A 24854-nucleotide genomic window follows, 5' to 3' on the forward strand; every position below is an offset into this window, starting at 1 on the left:
AACCATCCGAGGCACGAACACAAAAACTGGTTAAAACTTTTTTTTAAATTAAAATGAACTTTTTTGTTTTAATATTTAATAACAACATAAATTTTCGAGCGTTTTTTTTCCCGAAACAGGACACTTAACCGGTTAGTGATATCATTAAAAGCATGTGTGAAAAATTTTGATTTTGAATAATACTTTTTTCTGTTTAACCATATCTGCACCGATTTTCTGTTTAGAACAACTGTGTATTCATAATGCTACAATGTGTGGAACATATAAAAATACAAATTTGTTCTTATCTAAGAAAGTTGAAATAACTAATATTTAAGATTGGTATAAAGTGTGAATATAACGAGAGTTGCTGAGCACTAGTAATTTGCAGATATACAAATAATTTGTATTTTGGTTACTCGAATTCTACATCTGTTTGTATTATAAATAACGAAAGTTTGGGTCTTTGATAAGAAAAAATATTTTTTAATTCTATACTTTTGAATATACACCTATAATAAATGATGAAAAACAATATAATTCATTTTAGTCATTAAATGCAAATACAAAAACCCTTATACGCAATGTCATAATATTTTCCTCAAATTCTAATCTTACAACATACTGCAAATGTTATTATACATTACATTAATTTTTTGAATTGAATACAATTATACCTGTATTATGAGATACATTTCAATACATTGAATAAACAGTAGATTCAGACGATATTATTACAAATCAGTTTCATAATATTTGAAATCATAATATCTTCAAATATATTAATCATATTAAGATAATTGATATTACTAGACTTCATTATTGTCGATGTGTTGATTTTCACGCAAATTATCAATTCTGCAGTCTTCTATTTTGTCCACTCTTTCTTTCTTACAGAAAAAATCAATTATTTTATCAATAAGATAATTTAAAGGTGTTTCCACAAATAAATGCATGAGTAACGACGCTATCAAGGTTATGCACATCACCATTAGGAACAACATCCACTAACAGAAAAAATGCATGCATTAATTAAAACAAATAAATTTTAATATTTATTAAATAAGAGTATCTTTTGTTTTCAAATATATTTAATAATGTTGTTTACGTTTCAAAACTTTACATTTAATCTTCGATGTAACTTTTTCGTATAAAATGCCAAAAATTACTTCTGTTTTTAGACTTAAATCTATGTTATATATTTATATCAGGTTACATCAGAAGATAAGAAAGTCCTCTCATATTACTCTTATCATCTGTGGACCTAGGTGCCTGATCCTTACTTTACCTTATATGAAGCAAGTTTAACATGTAAGTTCTCTGGGTGTAAAATCTTACTAAATGTTAGTTACTCGTGACAATATATAAAAGCAAAATTTTCACACCACCTGAATCAAGTTTTTTGCTTTTCTCTAATTTTCAGACATCATTTTTTTCTCACCTATTTATCAAGTATTGTTGAATAAAATATAGGACTGTACAGAAAAAAGGGTCTCTAAAAAGTGTCTTAATCTGTACGGTAACTAAAAAATATTGTAAGGTTTACAAGTATTTATTTACAATATGCAAACAAGCATTTTCCAGGAGAAAAATCATACCGTATGCAACCGTATGCAAACCACAATTTACTCAAAGTTTCAGAATAATGGACATCATTTACTGTTGATTTTCCTTTTAAATACATTTAATAAATGTGTCTGTATCTGAACCAATATTACATGATAAATCTCTATAAGCCTACCATGAATTCTATATTTCTATAAACCAGGTGTCTGATACTAATAGATAAATAATCTCATCTATACTATACAAAGTAGATCAAGCAATTTTTAATTCGTTGGTAATGTAAGCCAACTTTCTGAGCTATACTATAGCGCATAAAGACGTTACCTTTTGTACTGGTTAACAAAAGTTCACTATAATACTGTGATTTTTACATTATCAGCTCTGTTACTTATTTAACAGAAGAAAATCTGTGGCAATCGGTTTACCAAAAATTCTCCAAGATTTTAACATTTCTGTACACAGGAGACCTCGAAACATTAGAAAATAAAAATTATTCACAGAATTTTCTGTGTTTATGGACATACAGTAAATCCCTTGAATAATTTTTACTGTGGATGGATGCATGTTAGTGTGTCTGTGGGAAGGGCAACATTTTGATCACTCTTATTGAAACTTAATAACTCTTGTGCTATCTGTCGAAATTTTTAAAAATTATTACAGTGAGGTTTATTATTACGGGATTCATGTTATTCAATGCCGGTGGTTAATAGTCCCGAGGATGAAGAAATGAAGACAGATTGTATTTCGTGTCTCGAATAAGATCGATTTCACTCGTTATTAGCATTTATAAAACCCACCCTTAACTTTAAAATTTAGGTTTTATCTATTTTGTAATATTTAAAAATATAAAGACTTATAGTAATAAAACACAATGAGATGACGCCACATGCTTAGTTTTTGAATGTTTCCGGAAAAGTTAAGTAAGTCTTCGCTGAATTGTTATTATTTATCTTTGTCATTAAACTAATCTTACCAAAGTTATTGCTGATGCGTAAAGACCGTTCCGTAAATGACCATAAATATACATTAAAACTAAAACATGAAGCATGTAGATCCAAATAATTAATTTGTCCAACATACAAAATATTCGCAATGAAAAAATTCGATTACAGATACCTGTAATGAAATCAGGCTCTTAATATGAATTAATAAATCAATTTACAAATATAATTCTTAAGCAATAACTAAATTTTATGTGAAATTTTTTCAAAACTCATTTACTTACCACCATATCCCGTAATGCATGCAATAGAAATCCAAGCAGTGGCCACAGTAAAAGCAAATGGAGAAAACGTGTGATGTAAATACACTATAGTGTCGTTTGGTGACGTTTTTCTTTTGTAATCGTGCAATCCAAATATTGCCAACATTATCAATATAATACTGCCAATCCAAAATATCAGAAGGGTTTTCTGTAATATGATTTTAAAAACTATATTTTAAACTATCAAAAATTACTGTTACTTCAAAAATTGAGAAATATAAGATTTTTATACAAGGCTACATGTACCAGTATTTACAAGAAACAGAGATAAAGGCAAGTTGCTGGATGAGGGATTTAATTACAAGTATCGCTTGCTTAACTCAGAATTTGATTAACGCTGGAAATTAATTGCGGCAATCTTTTTATATATGCAGCAGAAGTAATAGTTTATTTAGCTTTACTAGCTGTCCTTATTTAACATGGATACAGTATTTCAATTAGCAGAATTTTGACATAAGCGATAGGATCGAGGACTTAATTGACCCTTTAAATCATAGATACTGGTAATTTTTATGAAAGTATTTTGTTTCCATGTTTTGGAAAGATCAAATAAAGCAAAAACATTTATTAATACTAAATTGATCTTAGTAGTCGTAGCACAAGTTATCAATACAAAATCTTGTGTGATCTCTTGCTTCTGTATGTTTATAGCAAGAAGCTTTTTCATATACAGTAAAAAAAGATTAAACGTTATAAAGTAATTTGTGCACATAGTATGTAATTATAGTACAGAAGTTATTTATACTTCGAACGATTGTAATTTCAAACGTTTCAGAGTTCGTACGCTGAACTTGACATAAGTTGTACTCGGAGTTCAAACTTCGCGCGCCGTGAAGTAAATGCGCTCAAAATGTAAATGCAATCCCTTATGTGCCCAAGTCGTTCTTCGCTATCGCTGCCGCGTTTTTCTGCGACTGTGCAACGCAGTGAGCGAGAATATTGGCAAAAAGAGATAAAGACGTTTAGTAAGTGCAGTACGACCACATTGACGCCATCGAATGGGAAAAAGTATCGTTAGATAATGACGCCACATATTGCCGTTCATCTCTTCGAAGAAAAAAGTGAATTAATGCAGTGTATAGAAGTGAAAAGAAAATAGTTTAACAAATCGTAATTTGTATATATCTATGTATGTCTACAGTTTAAAAACTATTAAAGCAAAAGTTTTCATCAATAGACGAAGGGTATGAGAAAGAATCTTTAGAACAACGGCACGTGCGCAGTATTAAGCGAAAAGAGGCTAGTTGCGATAAGTATGTGACGAATAAATTTTCGGATTAAACTAGGACCGAATAAGTCATCGAAGAAGAAGGAATAAATACTGCTTCGGGGTATGAACTGTTAAAAAAGTGCATATAAACGGAGAGAAAAAGAAAGCAATTCACTTTTTGCTGAGACGTCTGCTAGTACGAAACATGGGAAAACGAATTAAAACCATAGAATAGACTGAACATTCGAATATGGATTCACGAATGTCAACGACTTTAGACTTGTACTCGGCTAGTATTCCTGTTAGCCATAATAAATTGGAGCCACCAGTAAAGAACAGACGTTCATGAAATCAGAAGAAACAAAAAGACAAAAAAAAAAATAACAGCTAGTTCCAACTTAATAGGGAGAGAAAACGGTAGGATCATTGTTTCTTTGTCTGATAGGTAATGTCCAGTGATAATTAGGTTATTCGGCTAGGAATTATTATATATAATCATAAAATAAGTTACATTTCAGATAACTCAATATTAAATTTTGACAGGAATTATTGTACCTAACAAAAATGCCGAAAAAGTTGGCCAAAAAAGACAAAATTGATATTTTAGAATATAGAATTGTTTCGAAAAATAACGAAATTATGCAACTAAAATCAATTTTTTGTTAATTACAAGAGAAAATTACAAATCTTGAGAGAAAACAGAAAAATACACCTAGAAACATCGAAAACTCGAAATGAAACGAAAACCTTTACCTAATGTTCTGATGGATAAAAAAAATGTCAGTCGTTTCGTCTGTTTCTCCTATTAACATGACGATTTTCTCAATAAACAAAATTAGAGAAGAATTCGAAACTATATTTAATAAACTTGAGAATACGTTTGTAAATGGAAGGTCTGCTAACTAAAACCCTTCGATCAGTCTTATAATACCGAAACGTTTTACCATTTCACAAAAGGTAATATCTTTCTCCGAATTTCATTTAAACAATATAAATATTTGGCTGGTAAGGCTGCAAGGAATAAAAGAATGTTCAGAATAAGACGATACAAAATTTATTTCTACACTAAAGCGACAAAAAGATATAGATTTGATTTAAAAAAAGTAAGATTATTTCCTTCCTCGTACAGACGGCGCCTTAGTAATCTAGGAAGCAAACAAACTTTATTCAGTAATAGATTTAGCACCTAGATTTCGGCAGATACTCATGGCTGAAAATGATATATGAAAGACCGCATATATAATCCCAGACTGCATATTTAAATTTTTTTTAATTCAAGATATTTAAATGGTTCACCTGCAACATGTCAGTGGATTGTTGACCAGATTTTAAACGATCTAAAGTAGAAGGAGGCACTTACCTTAAAGTGATTTCAATTCTTCAAAATGTTTAGACATTTTAAACCAGGGGTGCCCAAAGTATCGACCGCGGTAGACCGATCGACCGCATTTCCTTTCACAGTCACCTGCCTGTCTGATGCTTCGAAACAAGAATCAATTTGTTCGATTTCATAAGATACAGTACAATCTTTCCCGTGGTCAATATACAAAACTGTATCCGTTTTTTTTACCTTTTATATTAATTACTTTATTATAGCTTGCTATCCCCCATAAGAGATTGCTGAAAGCACCATCGCGCCCGTAGTGCGCCCGCGCAACATTACACCAGTGCTGCCGTTTCTGAAGTAATTACCCTATTTTAGGGTAATTTCAACCTCTCGGAATAATGCTTAGGGTAGGCTTACATTTAGATAAATCTAGGGTAAAACTGCCCTGTATCTGATACTATTATCCATCGCAACATAAGTTTTACTGGAAAAAGTTTTAGCCTAAAACTGTTATGTTTCCGCTATGTTTGGAGGTTTTTAAGATAGGACAACAGAAGCTAAAGAAATAAAGCAGATTGGTGCTAGGTTTTGTGTGTGCACTGTATCTATCACCAATATTTCGACTGTCAATACAATAATAATTTATTCTAACGTAGAAACTCTTTTATGATATGTGTTCGTTTTTACATTGACAGCTATTGGCCAGCTGCTTAAAGTCAGTGCGATGCTTGCAGGAATCCGATCGCTTGCTCGTGTGAAGGTTTGCCGCAGCTAACAAATGCGTACACATGACGTCATTCGAAGCATTTAACATGGCCAGATTGTATCGAAAGCGTGTGGCACCCAGTCAGCATACATGTATTGTGTACAGGTGCAGATCTACATAAAGATTAATAGGGCTTAAACCATGGGCTTCAGTGTCAAGGGCCCATAAATTTTAATTATTATCATAAATTTATAATATTTTTTATTATAATCTATTTCATATATTTTATGTGTAGATATAATGGGCTTTATAAGAGTCCTTACGTTTTTATTTACACCAAATAACGTTTCTGCCTATTGTTTATTGCTTGAGGTTGGCTTATTATTCTTATTACAACTTTCAGCATTCTAAAAAATTTTGATCAGAATTTGCCTCAGTTAATAAGAAATTTAAAAAGAATGAATATAGAATTATTCTTATTATTATTTCACGATAATAGTACAGGGATCTGCGTCACAGAATCGCTTGTCTTATTTCTTTTTTATCCGAGTATTAGCTCGAATTTGGAGTTTCTCAATTTAGTGTAATTTAGAATAAAACGTAGGTACGTCACAGTAGTTCTACCAGAAGAAGGCGGCAGCACTTCATTACAGATAACCGCGATCATTCAGAAGGTTCACAGTTGTCAGATATGTTCTTCGTTTGTCAAGTTTCTTCAGTTTCAACGCAACAAAAGTTATACTTAACGATCAACTAAAAGTAGTAGGCGTTAATCATTTCATGTAAGTTTCAGCTGTAATTAAGCTGAAACTTGATAAAAGCCTACTACTTTTAGTTGATCGTTAAGTATAACTTTTGTTGTGTTGAAACTAAAGAAACTTGACATACGATAAACACATCTGACAACTTACCATGATCTTTTATTTTATTTGTAAATTCAATTTATTTTAGATTTACTATTTGCCTCACAATGAGTCATACGACCAGAAATTTCAAAACGCCGAAAACATATCACTATTATGTTGCGTGCAAAAAGGAATATTTTTTTTTTACAATAAAGAATAATAAATGTATTTGCATTATTTGTCTTTGAAGCGTAGCACTTCCTAAAATGGCCAATGTCGAAAGAGAAATTAGAACAGTCCATAAACAATATGAAAATTATTATCCCTTTGGACTGAGGTGCAAAAAGCAAAAGTAGAACAATTAATGACAAAATTATCTATGCAATGACCATTTCTTGTGTGATCGAGTACGAAGTCGAAGACAGATACCATGGCTTCATTCAAGGTTGCGGAAATGATATTAAAACATAAAAAGCCCTTTGAGGACAGCGAAATTTGGAATAGAGTATGTAAGAAAAACGGGTTTATAACTCTGTAAAAATGTTGATGATTTTCAATGTTTTACCAACTACCATTGCATTATCCACCAGCAAGCTTTTTGTTTAATGATATTAAATTCTGACAATGTGATGAATGTATCATTCAAATTAGTTAATTCTATTCGTGGAAGCAGTTTGCAAAAACGAAAATTCAGACCATTACTTGAAGAATGCGAATCCGATCTTAAGAATTACTATTGCACACTGATGTAAGATGGCTGAGACATGCTAAGTCTTTAAAAAGATTCTTGTATCTTTTACCTGAAATAAACGAGTTTATCGCAACAGCAAACAAATTGTATTTTCAATTGGAAGATGATAAGTGGGCTTTTGATCTTGCTTTTCTCTCTGACATTATAAGAAAACGAGTTAAATATGCGGCTTCAAGGAAAGAAGAAAATACTGACTTACATAGTTAACGCCGTGATTTCAAGAAATTGAAAATACGGGAGATAAATCTACAGATAATCTTGTCTCAATATGATTAAAACGATAAGATAACTCTGTTACGAAATGAGTTTGTTAGAAGATTTGAAGGTATTTCAAAAATAGAGAATATAACATTTTTCATGTCATTCTCATTCAATAATGAAACAGAAATAGAAGAAATATCAATAAAATTAAAAGAATTTTTGTATGTGGACCAAATACTGAACGACGAGGAAATCCATAAATTAAAATGCGTTATTTTTAAAATCACGAACTTCTTCACAAAGTCACTTCCAAAAATTACTTTGTAAAAAAAAATATCCATGTTTGTGGAGGTGTGCGCGTATTTGACAACTATTTTTGAATCCACATTCCTCTGCGAAACTACATTTTCTACAATAAATGCAATCAAAACAGAACAGCGTTTCCTTTGACAGATGACCATTTGGCAGCATGATTACGAATAGCTATATGTAGATATGAACAAAATTATGAGATGCTTGCTGAAAATATGCAATATCATGTTTCCATTCCGCTCTCTGATGCTATATAAATAGTTAATATTTACGAATTGTAAAGCTAATAATACGCATATTGCTTGCGTTAATAAAACTAACATAAAAAAACATCTTGTTTTATTTACATACCATTTTTATGTTTGTGTGAAATCATTATTGGTTACTGTTATTGACATAACTTGATATTAGACTGGTATTAGTATTATCTATGTTTATTTTCAATTTAAACTTGTGGCAGCAAAAATTGTCAAAAGCAGTAGTAGTTAAAATTTTGGCCACCCATGTTTTAGACCAGCAGTGCTTCTCAACATGGGGCGCACGCTCCACCAGAGGGCGATTTCAATGTTTTGTGGGACAATGCGCAAATGATTAATATTTGTTACAATATTTTTTTGTTATAAAAACTCATTTGTCGAAAATATTTTTTTGATATGGCAACTCTGACTTTCTGAGAAAAGAATGGCAACACTATTGTAATATCACCAAAAGTTAGGAATACTATGATTAAACTAAAAAGAAAGGTAATTACAAAAGCAAAAGAATTTTATGTTCATTTCACAAATGTTCAGGGTGAAAGGTAGAAATCTTTCTTTTTTCTATCTCAGGTCAAGCTATTCCTTCCCCATTGTAACTCCTCAATTCTCTGAATTCTTAACAATTGCAAATGTGGAGTTAATGGGGAGGGGTGCTAATGAGCAACAGATTTTAAACTCTGCTTACAACTAGTGCAAATGCCAACAAGTGCGTGTTAAGGTTACAATTAATTCACGTGTTTGTGGGTGTTCGCCTTGTACGCAAAATGAGCAGTGAAAGCAAGAAAAAAGTTCGTCACTATTCAGATGAGTATTTCAATTTCGGTTTTTCGTGATGTTTACCATTTTATCTGTTGTCAGAACACTGTTTGAACAACGAATCTATAAAAAAAATCGTCTTGAAACATATTTGAGGACGAAACGTAGCACTTGTGTTAACTATGATTTAAATCAATTTGAGAATTTAAGTAGAAATTTAAAAAAAAATTGAAAATACATCCATTGTTCTGTGAACAGAATGCTAACTCTTGTCATACTCTTGAAGCTAGTTACGAAATTTCTATGCTGATAGCTAAACCTACGCCAGGCCGGCGTGTACAGAACATTTTTAGTTGAATTCGTTATGCGGTGCATTTTTTCCATTTTTCGAATAATTTTTTAAATCGCGATATTTCGCTTCAAAATCGCGTTATGCTAAATCTGTTTTTTTGTGTTTGATTAGAAACATATTACAGTTTACAAATGTTTAATTTATAGTTTAATACAAGTTAAAAATAATATTATAATTTGAAGTTTACGAACAAAAGAAAAAAAAAATTAATTTACAATGATCGCTGAAATTTGTGCATCTATTAGGTAGACACATCTGTCTTCTTGTAAACAAAACAAAACGCAACTCTCTAGCTAGAGCGGGAAAAAAGTTATTCCCATTATTTCCACTACGTCTCAAATTACTTAGCCGAGAGAGGAGTTGATTGTTATCGTAAAGCGAGATGTCATATTTTATCATGATATGTTTCTGCTTGAAGTAATGAATATTCGACACTTTTTATATATTTTTTCAATGCTTTATACCAGGGGTGAGAAAGCAAAAGTTCAGTCAGAGCCGAAATGTAGGTTTTGCAAAATGCATGGGAGCCGCAGTAATCTACTGTCGTAGCGGTTAGTATGGTAAGGCGAGCAATTTTATTATATAATATAAAACAAATATTGAATTTTTTTATAAACATATTTTCACAAAATTACAAAAACAAAATTGTAAAAATAATAATAAAAAACAAAAATTAACGCTTTCAGCAAAAGCCACATCTAACTCAAAAAGACCTGCATTTGCCCATGTCTGCTTTAGACAATAATACACTAAAATAAGCGATAACTTAATTTTTTTGGAATTACGCAATATCTTGAATTGATGAGTTTCCCAGTAAAATTTTCAGGTAGACGCTTTTGATAAGAAATCTTGTCTAAGTAAAGTCGAATAACATTAAAACTAGTAGAATTACGGCTCTAAATGAAGAATATAGCTATTTTTTAACGTTTGTTTACATTTTGACTTTAATCACGTGCATTGGTTCTTCGCGGGGAAATCCCAATCAGATAGTTTAAAGCCTATTAATAGAACGAACATCTGCCCCAGACTTACTATAGAGATGTGGAGTTTCCCGAGTTAAACAAAGTCAATCGACTTACAGAAAAACGAATCAAAGCTAAGATCGCTGGAAAACTCGAATATAACGCAAATTAATCGAATTTTTTGATAAATTACTCCTAAAGGCAAATCTCGCATCACCAATTAACGCAAATCACGTGACTTTCTCCTAAGGGCAAATACTAGCCGCTAAAAGGTAAATCAGAAGAAAGTCATACTGTAGGAGAAAATGTAATTAAGCTAGCTATATTAGTTTTTCTCAAAAAAGTTTTGAAAAAGTATGACAAAGTTCTGAAAAATTGCCAGTAAGGAACAGCCCTGTTAGTAAGAAAATAGATGAGATGGATTATGTTGTACAAACGCAATTAATTGAAAAGTTGAAAGCAACGAAATTTTCAATACAGATGGATGAATCAACATTAAGAGACAATGAGACTGTACTGATGACTTATGTAAGATATTTTAATGATGATAAATTCAATGAACAGATGTTGTTCTGGGAATCCATTACTAATGCCATTGATATATACAAATAACTAAGAATATATTTAGATAAAACTCAAATACCAATGTAAAATATATCTTCGTGTGCTGCACATAGTGCTCCTGCTATAATAGGCAAAAAATGCATCTGATTAAAATTTTAAAAAATTTCTTTCCTACCATGGATAACTCAACCGATGTTGGATAACTGATGTAGTCATGTAGTATAAAATAAAACACCGTTAGAATTGCAAAATGATAAATCTTTTAAAATACATAAAAAAAATACAATGGCGTAGTTGTGTCGAGACAGAAACAAAATACACAACTATGACAAGTTTAGCAAGAAAATTACTGTTGCCATTCCCATCGTCATATTTAATTGAATGTGGGATTAGCACTGTAAATGACTTGTTATTTAAAAAAAAATTGTCTGGATATCACAAACCGTGGAAATTTAAGACTAAAATTTAGCAAATTATTACCTCACATAAAAACTCTATGCAGCACACATCAAGACCAAGTATCGAACTAATTTACTTGTTATTTTCTTCAGAGTTGTTCATGTAACATGACCTACATATTTACTTACGTAATAATAAATTAAAAATAGTATTGATTATGTGCATTTTTTATTTTGAAACTGCCTTCAAATTTTTTCAGAATTTGTTAACTACAAAAATTATGCACTTTAGTTTTATATATAAATTCTAAAACCTTATTTGCTACTTTTTCATATCACTTCATATCATTATTATGGTCATTTTTATTATTTAGCAATTTTTGATGATTTTCTTTTCTGTACTTGAACTGTCCTTTCCTTTTATTTTTATTTTTCAAAGACGCCATGTTTTTCGTCACAGAGGGGACATTAGGATTTCAAAGATGCTTTGATGGGGCATGGTCGAAAAAATTTTAAAAACACTGTTTCAGACGATTTATAGAGGGCTTTTCGACTATTGTCACACCATTATACTGTTTACTTAAAACTAATCAAAAGTTCATCTGAAGAAGTACCGAACAACAGAGTTTTGTACGATTCTATGTAACTCACCCGTTTTAAGTTATTTTGACCAAGAAAAAATGTTTTATATACACACAGATACGTGTGATGTAGAATTAGGACTTACTCTATTTCAACAACATGATTATGATAGAAGACAGTATTCCGTATGCTACATCAGCCGAATGCTTAATAAAAGCGAGTGAAATTATCCGATGACACAGAAAAAATATATAAGCAAGAAATGAAAATTTGAAATTGAAAATTTACGTTTTTACATCTATGGCATAAACTTTATAGCTGTAATTGAACACCACAGTTTCGATTGCCGGATGCGCTTAAAAGACGCGAATAGTCGTCTGTGTAGGTGGTTAGTGTTACGACTTTTATGTAATGTACAAATAATTTTTAATTTAACTTCACTTAATTAATTACAAACACACGGCTGTTGTATTAAATGAAATTTATAAAATTATACGCATTTCTTTAAAAATATTGATACTTACACGAGCAAATTTAATTTCTTTTTTTTCCAACAGAAAGCATCCAAATAAAATTCCAGTAAAATATGAGCTGAGGTGTGCATAATAGGGTTTCGAGTAATTATGATTATAATAATTTAAAAATTTTCTGAAAAAAATGAAAAGAAAACAATATAAAAATATTAATGTAGTAGCATTAGAAACAGAATTTTAAAAAATTTGCCAATTACTTATTTTAAAAAACAAAAACTACGAAAAAATTGATAATTTCAAAGAACATATTAAAATACAACCAATTTATATTTTGCGTATTATGAACAAGGGGTCTATTTCAGAGCCGATTAATAAAAATAAAGAATGAAAACCGTATTCAAATCTTATGCTAGATTTTCTCTTAACGGGTCGAAAACTCAAGAATTTTCGAAGATTGGTTGCTTAAATGGGTGAACTGGAATATGTGTATCTAGGCTGCACCTATTCCAGTGGGCTGCCCCACTGTGAACCTTGAAAACCCACGATTGACCTGTTAAAGAACACATCGTCATATTCACAGGGAGAAAAATGTTATTAAAAAATCAGTTTTCCTCATTATGTAGGCGAGTTTTTATTTTATAATGTAGAGAAAAATTTTTCCATTTTGCACATTTTGTGATAATTTACATTATTCCGTTACATCATGCTATCAGACGTTCGAACGCTTCATAATGCATTACTAATGTTAAAGTGAAAAGTAATAACAACTCCAAAATATTTCATTATGGTAAACTATGTACTCCTATTCAACGCTATTTACAGAGATGTCCAAATATCATATAACTAGTATCAGGAGATTTCCGTCCACGCAAAAAATATTTTTGTATAAAATTTTGTATTAGATTTTGTCACTGCCGACTTTGAAGCAGCGAGTTAAATCTATTTTATTTCTAAACTACAATTACACAATATGGGAATCTTAACGACTCATCAGATAATTTTCAGCGTGAACCCCATTCTCATAATTTAATATCTGAAGACAATGAGCAATGTGTTATTGTCGAGACAGCAATTCGATATTTATGATGCTTTTTTAACACAATGATATAATCTCTTTGTAGATGAACAATTGCTAAATTATCACTATTTTACAAACTGCACTCTTAATGGCCTTCAACAAATGTCCCATGAAGTAAGATTCAGCTTTTTTTTTTTGTTTATAACTATTTCATTGCCATAGTGATGAATTTTATCATAATTTTATGTAAATTTATTTTGTTTGTTTACCATACCAGATTCTGTTGCAACCGGATTGATAAGTATTTCCTTGTAAAAGGTTGAATAGGAGTAAGTTACTCCGATAAACATCTTTCCGTTCGTGCGACATCCATACATCATTCTTTAATCTTGTCGACATAACAATTAATATGTTAATAAATTCGTAGATATTTAAAACGTAATATAGTGAAATGTATCGATTTTTGTCAGTATTAGTAATAGTGTCTTAGTGAAAAATGTTTATATCGTTTATATCAATGTATTAATGAAATTTTTATTTTCTGTTTGTGTCAAGAAAACGAATATTTGGGTTTTGACTTTATAGTGTAGTGTCCACTAAATAAATTTACACAAAATTAAAGTACATACCTAAGATCAGTCGAATATCCATGCATTGTGTGATCTTTGTATACATTTGTATTAATTATGTGTGATACAACTCCTGCAACAATTAACATCACTGTGATGATTTTTCCGAACTTCGGCCATCTAAAAATAAAAAATATATACAGTGAAAACTGCTTTGGCGATCACCTGAATTCGAAGGGCACCTGTCAAAACGGGAAAAAACTTATGGCACAGAATAGTTTTTACATAGAGACTTTATATAAGTAACCCGTATTAAACGACCACCCGTGTAACGCGACCGCGGGCATCGGGGGAGACGGAGAATAATTTTTTTTTAATTAATTTAAAAAAACGAAATATTATTTGGTCGTGAAAACCGACAAATTTTTATACTTTCGAGGGTAAAAGCTCGTAAAAAATAGAACTGCCCTTTTCGACTGATGATTTTCTATTGCAAGATGTTATCGCCAAGTTTTGAGGAACATCTATTGGGTTGGCGCATCCGTGTATCCTGTCATATAATAAGAATTCGAATGACTGATAAGAGAAAAGTTAGAACAAAGAGAGCGGACATCGTAATCTCGGGGTAAACTATCATAGAAGAACGAATCGCCATAAAAGTAGATACAGACTTTGCCATATAGTAGCGCGGCAGTCAGAAAAGCCAGGACACTTTCTCCAGCTATCGCCATATTCAGCCCTCACCGAAAGAAATTCCATGTATTCAGAAGACATCGGTCAACTACAGGTATTATATGATCAATTGTAAAGTTTCTCTCGGTTGCATTAGATATGAATAGAGTCTCGAACTAAATATAGTTAAAACTTTGTAATCCATCATTACTCTATTTTTGTTTATTAAACTTTTGTCTGTTATTTGTTAATCGAGCAGTAATCTGACCTTAGCGAATTCTCACATATATACTATGTACTGTACATATCTATATATATAACCCATTCAACAGGTGTCCGTCCCGTAACCGTTTGATAACCGACACTAGAGGCGCCCCTATCGTGTGTCATATTTCAAACATTCAAATTAAATTAACAATTTTAATTATTATTTAAATTGACAATCTAAATTATTATTATTTATTTGGCCAATACATTATTATTTGGTCAATATAACAATATAAATAATTCAGTATATTTGATATAGGAATTTATTACTGTCACGAAATGCCTGTAATGTTCACTAGGGGGCGAATAACGAAAAACCGGATAGATTTGAACCGCTACGATAAAACGATAAGTGAAATAGTTAAGCTAATATTTTAATATCTATATATATATCTTATTGAACGCGTGCCTGTCTGACCGTCCATCTGCGTAACGGTATGCCAAAAACGGGCACTAGAGGCGCCCCTATCGTGTATCATATTTCAAGCATTTAAATTAACAATATAAATTATTATTTAAATTAACACCCACTAGGGGCGCCCTTATTTTTTAACTCTTTCCGCCCTGTGGGCACTAAAAGGGCCTCTTTTAGTAGGTTCATTATGGGTTCGGCCAGGCCCACAATGGGGCGACCGGGTGGTGAGGGACGGGGCCCGACATATCCGAACGGACCACCCCCCGAAAAATTCCTGGGGATTATTCGACCCGTTCGGATTCGATCCCGGGTCCCCCAGAGCGGTAAGCTGCTACCTTGACCGCTCGGCCATCCGGCGCCCTAGCGAATGTTACCAGCGAAGGTAAATAAACAAATTAAACTATTTTAAAGTATATATAGAATGTTTAATAACATTAAATAATGATTTTTAATTATCATAAAATTTGTAATGAACGCCCACTAGGGGGCGTCCCGAGCTCCTAGTAAAATATAATTGGTCATCAACGAAACGTTAATTATTTAGTGAAATCCATTAATAAACCTATTCCTATTGCAACACTACATGTACATTACCTATTCAATGTAGTCGATATGTAATAAATATTTTTGTATAACCAATTTCGCCAATAATTGACTGCAGCACGAAAATATCTGCTATCGTAAATACCATTAATAAATACTTAAGTCGAACCTTCGCTATAAAGATTAAACAAACATATTGTTGAAGGTAGAAATTGTCATGTAACGTATAACACAAGTAGTTACAGTGCATGAAAAAAGGACTTTTCATAACTAAATAATCACGTCAGCAACAAACAAATCTGTAAACATATTAGAGGGTATAGCTTTTCTTGAAATCACGAATTTTTTAATGATAAATTTACCAGAAATAATAGAAAAACATATGCTTAAATTATTGATAATATCTGAATAATGTATTAATATTTGAAACCAAAGTCCAAACACAAAATAAACATTATTTAAAGGCTCAATAGTTTTCGACAGGTTGATAGAGTAATAATTAAAAATAACGAGAAAACATACCTGTTGTTTATATAGAGTAAAGGTATAGCCACAAGAATTTGCTGAAACAAGGCGCTTATAAACCATAAATGATCAAGTTCCTGTAACATAAATAACATTTAATTAATAAATTATATATATTAAAATACTATGTAATGTATATAATTTCATTTTACAATGGAATTTCCAGCATTGTGTTCTATGAAATTATTGTAATGAAAAACATATTTGGGCCAATTCTCTACAATTTCATGTACATTGTTTAACAGGTTATTGCAATGAGGACCATCACATAGAAGAGGTAAAATAATCGTTGCTGCTACAAGACAAACTACTGGCACTGTTAATCTGCAATAGAAATTTGCATGCTAAATAAATTAACTCAAACTTATCAGATAAAATTATCAGATAAAACTTACATTAATAAAACTATAGTTACGCAGTAGTCGTTTCTAAAATTATAACTTAGCTTACTTAAATTTATAAGGTTATAACTATCATTACTAGAACATATTGCTCGAGGCCGACTAGTGGACAGAATGGTAACATCAGAATGCTGTTAGTTGATCGCTCGATAATGTCTCATGACGTGAGATACTCCAGTAAAGTTGGCCATGTGGAATATTTTACGTTTAGTTTACGTCTCTAACATATGAATGTGAGCTCGTATAAAGAGTTGTGTTGCCGTATCTCACCAAACAGATATTTACTTTACATATTGCTGGAGATAATGCAATTTTTCAAATAATGTTGTATAAACAAAGACATTGGTTAACAGGTGATGCACCAGGTAAAAATTATGGAAAATATTGTATACCAATGCCGCATAACTGATAATAAGAACTTTCCAACAAGGTCGTTTATAACCAGTAATAATCGATGACTTTTATAGAAAGTAGAGAAACTTAGTAAATATGAAGATTTTATTTAAAAATTTAAAAGGGTTTTTTACTCTGAAATACGTCTTCGCAAAATTATACAGAGGTGCTGTTTGGTACATCTATATATATATTTCAGTAGATAGAATAAGCTTATTAACTTTTATACAATCGTCATTACTTGCTTTTATACCTGTACTCCTGTAAACTATTCTGTAGATTTTAGTTATTTATTATAGTTTTATCCTTATTAAGTTTGTAATTGGTGTTTGTTTCTCAATTATCGCACACACTTTATCGACGATTTCGCTGACCGTTCCACTCAACCTGACAAGCCGATTTCCAAACCCGGGAAAACACACCCTGAAAAAGAAAACGCCATCCACAGAAGACGTGAGCAATTTTCCTCAAACCGTAGCAAGTAAACGGGTTAAGGCGCACGCGCTAATCCAGGCACTTTACAGTATTAACGAAATTTACTCGTCAACATTTGCGAGTAAATTTTAACATTACTCGCATAACATGACATTTAGAACTAAGAAATTGACACATCTACACCAAACCATTAACCATTCATCAAATAGAAGGAATTATGAAAGTTTGATGACATTAGGCAATTTGCACCTAAAATTTTTTTTCGTTTAATGTTGTGTAGTGCGCTTTACTATATGGCACACGTCAATCTCTGAAAATGCACTTAAAACTTACAACGTTTATCAAAATCGGTTACCCAACGTAACGCTGTCCCCCTTTTGAGTCTGAGTAAAATAGAATTTTAAAACAATTTCGCTTAAAATTTGTATGCTTTTATACCTAAACGAATTATCAATATTTATGAATAGTTATTAAATGTTGAAATAAATATAATATTCTCTCACCTGATGATTCTCTTTCTCAATAAGATGAAAATATCCACTGCAGATTTCATACTGCTCTGGTTAGAATACGAGAGAAGAAAAGCACTGAAATTGTTGAAAAACCATGTTGATTATTCTAAGTGTAATTATTATAATTAAATACTAAAAATATGTTAAAGTCTTATCGAGTTCTGCAGTATATCATTATTTGTAGTGTGAAACATAGTCAATAATATTTCTGTAATTACGCCGTTCACAATGATGCGTCTGCTCACGACCCGGAAAACGATTTAGAATTTAAGATGAACCATTTCGTTGCATAAAGACTTTTCTTGTTTAAGCGTAACGACTATTAATAAACTAACCTATATAATTTTACAATATAATTATGACATTCCGAACTTTAACCAAAAAAAAACCCAATTTTAATCGACGATGACGCCATATGTGCCTAACTGTTGTCCTCAGCTACCTGAAAAAATCTCCCTTTACACTTTCCCGACGACGAAAACGACACACTCCCGCGATCTGCTGACCTATTGGTCGAGCGATAACAGACAGATATCGGAATCAACAGCCAGAATAGTCAGTGGTCGCAAGTTCTTTGAGGAGTTCCACATCCTGGAATTTTTCCAATAATTAACTGTGTCAGCACTTAAATGGATATCTCTTTCTTAACATTGGACAACCTTCTGCCATAAAACTTGGATAACCTTTCACAACAGGAAGAACGTGAACATTCTTTCCTCCAGGTATTCAGCAACTCTCGAACCGCTGTAAACTCTCTCTCACGGATACCGCGAAATTAAATTGATGTAACCCTAGTTTAACTATTACACTCCCAATCGGAATACTATCGTCTTGTAACAGAATGATTTACTTTCTTCGAAATAAACGTTGTTTCGTTGCCCTAGTCTTTGCTTGAGTCACTTCCGGTGTGCTGTCTCTCACTTCATACGGAATCCGATCGCTAACACACGCGGCCGTTCGCGCCACCTACTTCCCAATCGAACCGCCGCCGCCGCCGCTACCGGGTTAATGGAGACCTAGTGGTGTCGTTCCTGACGAAGCACTAAAGAGGTACCGACCTTCTGGTCACATAATTATTATATAATAATTTTAACAGGAGCAATTGCTATCTTTACATTGATTTCAGACGCACCACATTGTTGCGCCACTGAGTGGCACCATTCAGTAATATGTCTGAAAACCGAATAATATTAAGTTTCTACCAAATGTAGATCGTTGTAAGGATTGTTCACAGTAATTCATTATATAGAAAAATTTATAATAAGTTTACAAAGTTTATGTTTTCCTATGAACTGTTTTGACATTTGTTTAGACTCCATTACTCTAGTATTAGACAAAATTTAAATTTCTATATAAATATGTTCATCATATATAAAAATTAAACAATTTCCGTAATTTAATAAGAAAATGGAGACTAGTTTGAAAGTATTAATTTCAGTCGAAAAAATTATATCAATATAAAAATAATTACCTTATAAAGAAAAAAATCTCCATCATTGCCATTCCAGCCGAAGCTATTTCCACAGGAATATAATCATACAACTCCGGAATATTTTTGTACTTTTCTAAAAATAATGTTTTTAATTAAAAACAACTTAAAATCAAGAAAAAATTATTTTTGTGTAAATAACAATTTTTCGTGTGTTACAAATAAAATTTTCTTTTTATTCCCGTGAAACCGTGTTGTTTACTTTACGTTCCTTTTCATAGACATAATGTAGTAACACTTTTCAAACACTAGGAAGATTATTCATCTTTTAAGTTTCTCAATGTTGGATGCAATACAAACATATTTTATAGAAATAAGTAAATAAAAAAGCGAAGTGTTCTATGCATAATATCCATGCAATCTGCACAATACAGAGAGCCAGAACCTACAGAAAAGGAGAAAATACCTATTGGCAACACTACAGAAAAATCTAAATTATTATACTAAACAAGATAAGGTAAGTGATAATGAAGACGTTATAAGGGTTTTTACTTCATCAATGTCGAAGGTAATTCCCTCTCTTTTTATCCTGTTGGCTGCATGGCAAGAACGCCCGACATAGTTCTGAGTTCTTAAGCAATGCGGTTCTGCTATTTCTTTTGCATATTTTTCATATAATTATTAATATTTTTAAAGCACTTTTTACTTACTAAGAAAAAGCAGATATGCCGAAATATCTAAAATAATTTTTCCAAGAAAGTTTCAAAATTAAGTCAAGAAGAAGCACACAAAAAACTTACCTAATGTTTCATTAGGGAGCGTTATAAAAGTATGCCCAAAAACTACTATACAGATCAAACAAAATTTAATTCCACAGAATGCAGCAGTTCTGTCTCTTATACAATGAGAACGAAGTTTACGAATTGACTGATATAACGAAACGAAGATTAAATTCCTTGTGGCAGTATCTAAATAAAAAATATTTAAACTTAGTTTTGTAATAGAATTTTCAACTATAATGAAGTTAATAAATATAAAAAAATATTACATTAATTTCATATAACAAAACTCAACAATCATTTTTGTAAAACTGAAAAATCCTTATGAAACTTTAGAAAGTAATTATAAACTTTATTTTCAGACATGAGGTTTTTTGTTAGTTTCAAAAATTGATCAAACATTAAAATATTTTTTAAATTAAAAAAATTTCTTTGATACTTTCCAAAATATTTAACTTGGATTTTAATATATTATTATTACCTCTATTTCAGGTGATATTTAAAAAAGTCCATTTGTTTTTAAGATGAAGAAGTTTTTACATATATTAACAACTTTCTTTCCTTTACTATTTAATTACAAAAACTACTTAGTTACTTATCACTAATGAACAGGCTTTCAAAAACCCACAGAGTCTTTAGTGAGAATTGTCAACAGGAAAATATATGTCAATAGTACAATTATTACAAATTATTTAATACACATTATTAATAACTAAAACAGTAACACAACAATATTAATTAAGCAAGTCTAGTAAAAATCAAGTTTAGTATAAGATAGAAATGCATTTTGATAACTTAATTAAATAGGCTCAATTTATAATAAGCCTGTTTATTACTCATAGGTAACCCAGTAGCTATTGTAATTAAATTTTAAAAAATTTATCTTTTGAGTATTTTGTATCAAATTGTTTTCTATCAAAATTTTCAACTATGAGTAGGAGGAAAAAGGTTTTTAATGGCCGAAATCGAAAGAATGCGTCGTTGTATAAAAATAGTAGTTTAATGGCAAAACAAGTAATTCCCATTCCTAATCATTCAGACTTTTTCTGAAATTCTTTAATGATAAATTTCAAAATAAACTTGTAGCATAATTATTTTACTGAAAATATAAGCTTTATTGTGAGGTATCTATGAAAATATCTGAGAGTAAAAAACCAAAATCCAACAATACTTTATGCACTGTTTTTCTAATACAACTTATTTGAAATTTTATTTGTCTACCTCAGTCTATGTCGCTTAGAGCATTTATCGAAACGCGTTGCGTAACTCGATAAATATACTTTTACCGTATCATGACTTTCAATTCAAAATGGACACTTGTACTGTACGTCACGTAAGTAAACTTTTCATAATTTACGAGAAACATCAAACATCACACAGTTATTTGATGTAATTTCTTCTGAAGAATAAATTACGAAATAAACTCATACAGTATCTTGTTTAAACATCGACATTACTGTATATTAAAGATCATTATTTCGTTTGTTGTATTAAAATAACAAACGAAATAATGTATACTTCTATAACAATTGTAATAATAGTATACTAGTATAAAATGAATAAATTGTAAGTAATATTTACGATCTTACTCTGACCTCTTGAAGAGATAATGCCTAATTCCATCAAAGTTTCGACAAAAGTTGCCAGGACAACCCAACTTGAGAAGAAAGCGAAAAACGACCTGTAAAAAATTTTAAGTGGAATGAAAACTTTATTATTATATTACTTGAAAAACAATTGAAAGTAGTCGTGTCTGTGGTATCGAATACCTGTTTATTTTCTTGTAATTATTCAATATATTTTCGCTGTATAAGAATCTGTAATTAACTTTCTTTATAAATAAAGACAGTATGATTTGGCAATTTCTTTTAATTACCATCTGGTTACTCACGAGTTTTTTCTGTTTTAATGCCAAATTTCAAAAGCACAGACACAATATGCAATATCTGGATTATTTATTTGTCGTAAATTTTAATTACGAAATGATTCAACAATTTCTTTTTTGTCTAAGTGTTTTTAGTAATATTATACCTATACTTAAACAGTTTGTAAGAACATCACACAATAGAAGCTGCTGTACTGTTATAATACGAGTTGGACTTTCGTTTAATAGTACATCAGTTAATTTGAAAACAGTTTAATATAAGTAAATTTTATTTAATATTAACAATGCTGTACGTACTTATAATTGCTATGCTGGTAATGAAAATTTTCAATGATGGTAGCATTAACTACACAGAAATCTCTGCATGAAAAAAGTTGTGTAATTTTTATTTATTGCTTTAAATGTGAAGGAAAGTTAATTTACTTTCTGCACTGTGTATTTTAAAATTTCACATTTATTTCGGCCTACTGTGGTATGATATAATGTTTCCCATATATTATATTTTTGTAATATGAAAACTTCGAATTTGCTTTGATGTATTCTGTTTTTATTTTTGGAATCTTTCCGATATTATCAGTAGAAAATTATGATAATTGTAGCTATGTGTAATGCTTCTAATGCTACCTTGAAGCGTAAGGTACAGAACACGTGTTTACGGGTGGACAAAGTTGTCATTTTTGTTTTTATCTATTTGTGCATTAATATGCAAAAAGATACGTAATTTTATAAATTTTACATATGTTGTATTTCTAGTAATAATTTATAAAATAATAATAACAGCAAAAAATAGGGTCTGGATTCGAATTTACACAGGAAATTTAAGAAATTTGTCAAGGCTAACTCAAGAGCAGTTGTTCCTCATAATGTATGGCGATTGACATTTTTTTGAATAATATATGTTTTAATTCATAGATGCTACTGTATTTTTAAGTATTATTAATGTATTTTTTATTAAGTAAGAAATTAATAATATTATATATCAGAATAAACTGTCACAAAAAAAAGAATATTTCTGTTTTACTACCATATAAAATTAAAAGTTTAGTATAAATCTACTAAAAAGATTACTAGTATATCTAATGCGAAAAAACATTATGGACAGAAGGGGTTAAACATTTTTCTATGAATTGAATGCTAATGATCGTGCTATGTTAGGCTTTATGGCTGTTCGCTATGACGCCTAATACGGGCAGAACTAAAAACAAATAGCCCAGCAGAATAGTGAAAGTAGAAGAAGATGTTCCTGTCCGGCGTGAAGTACGGGAACCTGAAAAATTTACATATTTTATCATGATAATATGAAATACACGTTGAAGTAAACACGTAAAGATTCACCCACATCAAATTTTATATGAGCAAACTGTCATGCTGATATGACAAGTGTATTTGCTAATTCTGGAATAAATAAAAATTTTAAGTGTGTGATGAACAATGTAAACGTGGAAACATTCGCGTTATCTTTTGAAAGATAAATGACAAGTATATTTAAAAAGTATCTCATAGACCTAAAACTTTTAATCGAACACTCGTTTGATCAACACCTTAGTGCAATGCTTTACATTAACTATAATTTATGAGAATATATTGAAATCATAACTTACAAACATATTACTTGAGCAGTGGAATAAACAACTTTCTGGTTTTTCTCTTTGCAATAATCAACTCTAGCTGATAGTTCACTATCGAGCACTAAAAGGTATTTTTATGATAAATAAACTTATTGATAAAATATGTATTTAAGTTACCATATATTATTACAATACTTACACCAATTTAAAATACTTCTTAAATCATCTTCGTGACAATCGCTTGGAATACAAATATCGAAACGTAAGTCTAGTTGAAGAAATCTTAAATCTTTTAACAAATTCAAAATTGACAATGGTTTCTGAAAAAAATAATAATATGTAAGAAATATGTAGAATTTTTAGGTGGTCAACATTAAATAATAGTTTCTTTATGAAAATTCTGTCATACACTGCGCGTTATACGCCCAAGAAACGGTTTTAATACAGTTGTACTAATAACTGAGCCTGTATGTTTTTAAAAGTCTGTAATAAACCATATTTGATTCAATTACAATTTGTTTTAAAAAAGTTTCAAATTTATCATTAAATACACTGATTTAGTTAATCAATTCACTGCAAAAGTTACGAAAATATATTTAAATATAAAAGTTGTTGATAGATGATGCGAATAGTACTGATACGAAATGAAATATTTTGCAAAAAACATATATATTATTCAATTTCAATGAAAACTTTTTGTACATTTCGTTGCATCTGTTATGAAAAGTATTGGAAATAATACTACATTTTGAAAAAGTTTACATAAGCATATATTTTGGTGTGTAATTATTGTTTAATTAAGAGGTAAATGTATAGCAAAGAACTAAAAACATCCCAGAACAACGAGAGCAGACGTTTGTTATAATTATTACGAACATAAATAATTTTAACTACTAGTAATGGATATTGAAATTTACTTATGTAAAACTATACAGAGT

The 24854-nt window shown here is 30.6% G+C and overlaps 1 protein-coding gene and 2 long non-coding RNA genes across 3 annotated transcripts; all 3 read right to left on the reverse strand.

The window, feature by feature from the left end:
- Positions 1–855: 855 nt before the first annotated feature.
- On the reverse strand, positions 856–12673 carry LOC136980037 (uncharacterized). The gene is made up of 4 exons (XR_010881485.1): positions 12557–12673; positions 2771–2957; positions 2519–2661; positions 856–986 (listed from the first exon to the last, which is right to left on the reverse strand). It is a non-coding gene; the product is annotated as an uncharacterized lncRNA (long non-coding RNA).
- Positions 12674–13006: 333 nt separating this feature from the next.
- LOC136980033 (uncharacterized) lies at positions 13007–20648 on the reverse strand. Its single transcript, XM_067276085.1, has 7 exons — positions 20485–20648; positions 19727–19820; positions 18247–18330; positions 16667–16838; positions 16512–16591; positions 14153–14272; positions 13007–13055 (listed from the first exon to the last, which is right to left on the reverse strand). The coding sequence occupies exons 2-7, from the start codon at positions 19756–19758 to the stop codon at positions 13007–13009; spliced, it is 537 nt and encodes a 178-aa protein (XP_067132186.1). The 5' UTR covers positions 19759–19820; positions 20485–20648.
- Positions 20649–22040: 1392 nt separating this feature from the next.
- Positions 22041–24210, reverse strand: LOC136980038 (uncharacterized). The gene is made up of 3 exons (XR_010881486.1): positions 24116–24210; positions 23950–24037; positions 22041–22144 (listed from the first exon to the last, which is right to left on the reverse strand). It is a non-coding gene; the product is annotated as an uncharacterized lncRNA (long non-coding RNA).
- Between the last annotated feature and the right edge of the window lie 644 nt (positions 24211–24854).

This window comes from Centruroides vittatus, unplaced genomic scaffold (assembly GCF_030686945.1).
Source record: "Centruroides vittatus isolate TY-2023 unplaced genomic scaffold, ASM3068694v2 contig_659, whole genome shotgun sequence".
Taxonomy (NCBI): domain Eukaryota; kingdom Metazoa; phylum Arthropoda; class Arachnida; order Scorpiones; family Buthidae; genus Centruroides; species Centruroides vittatus.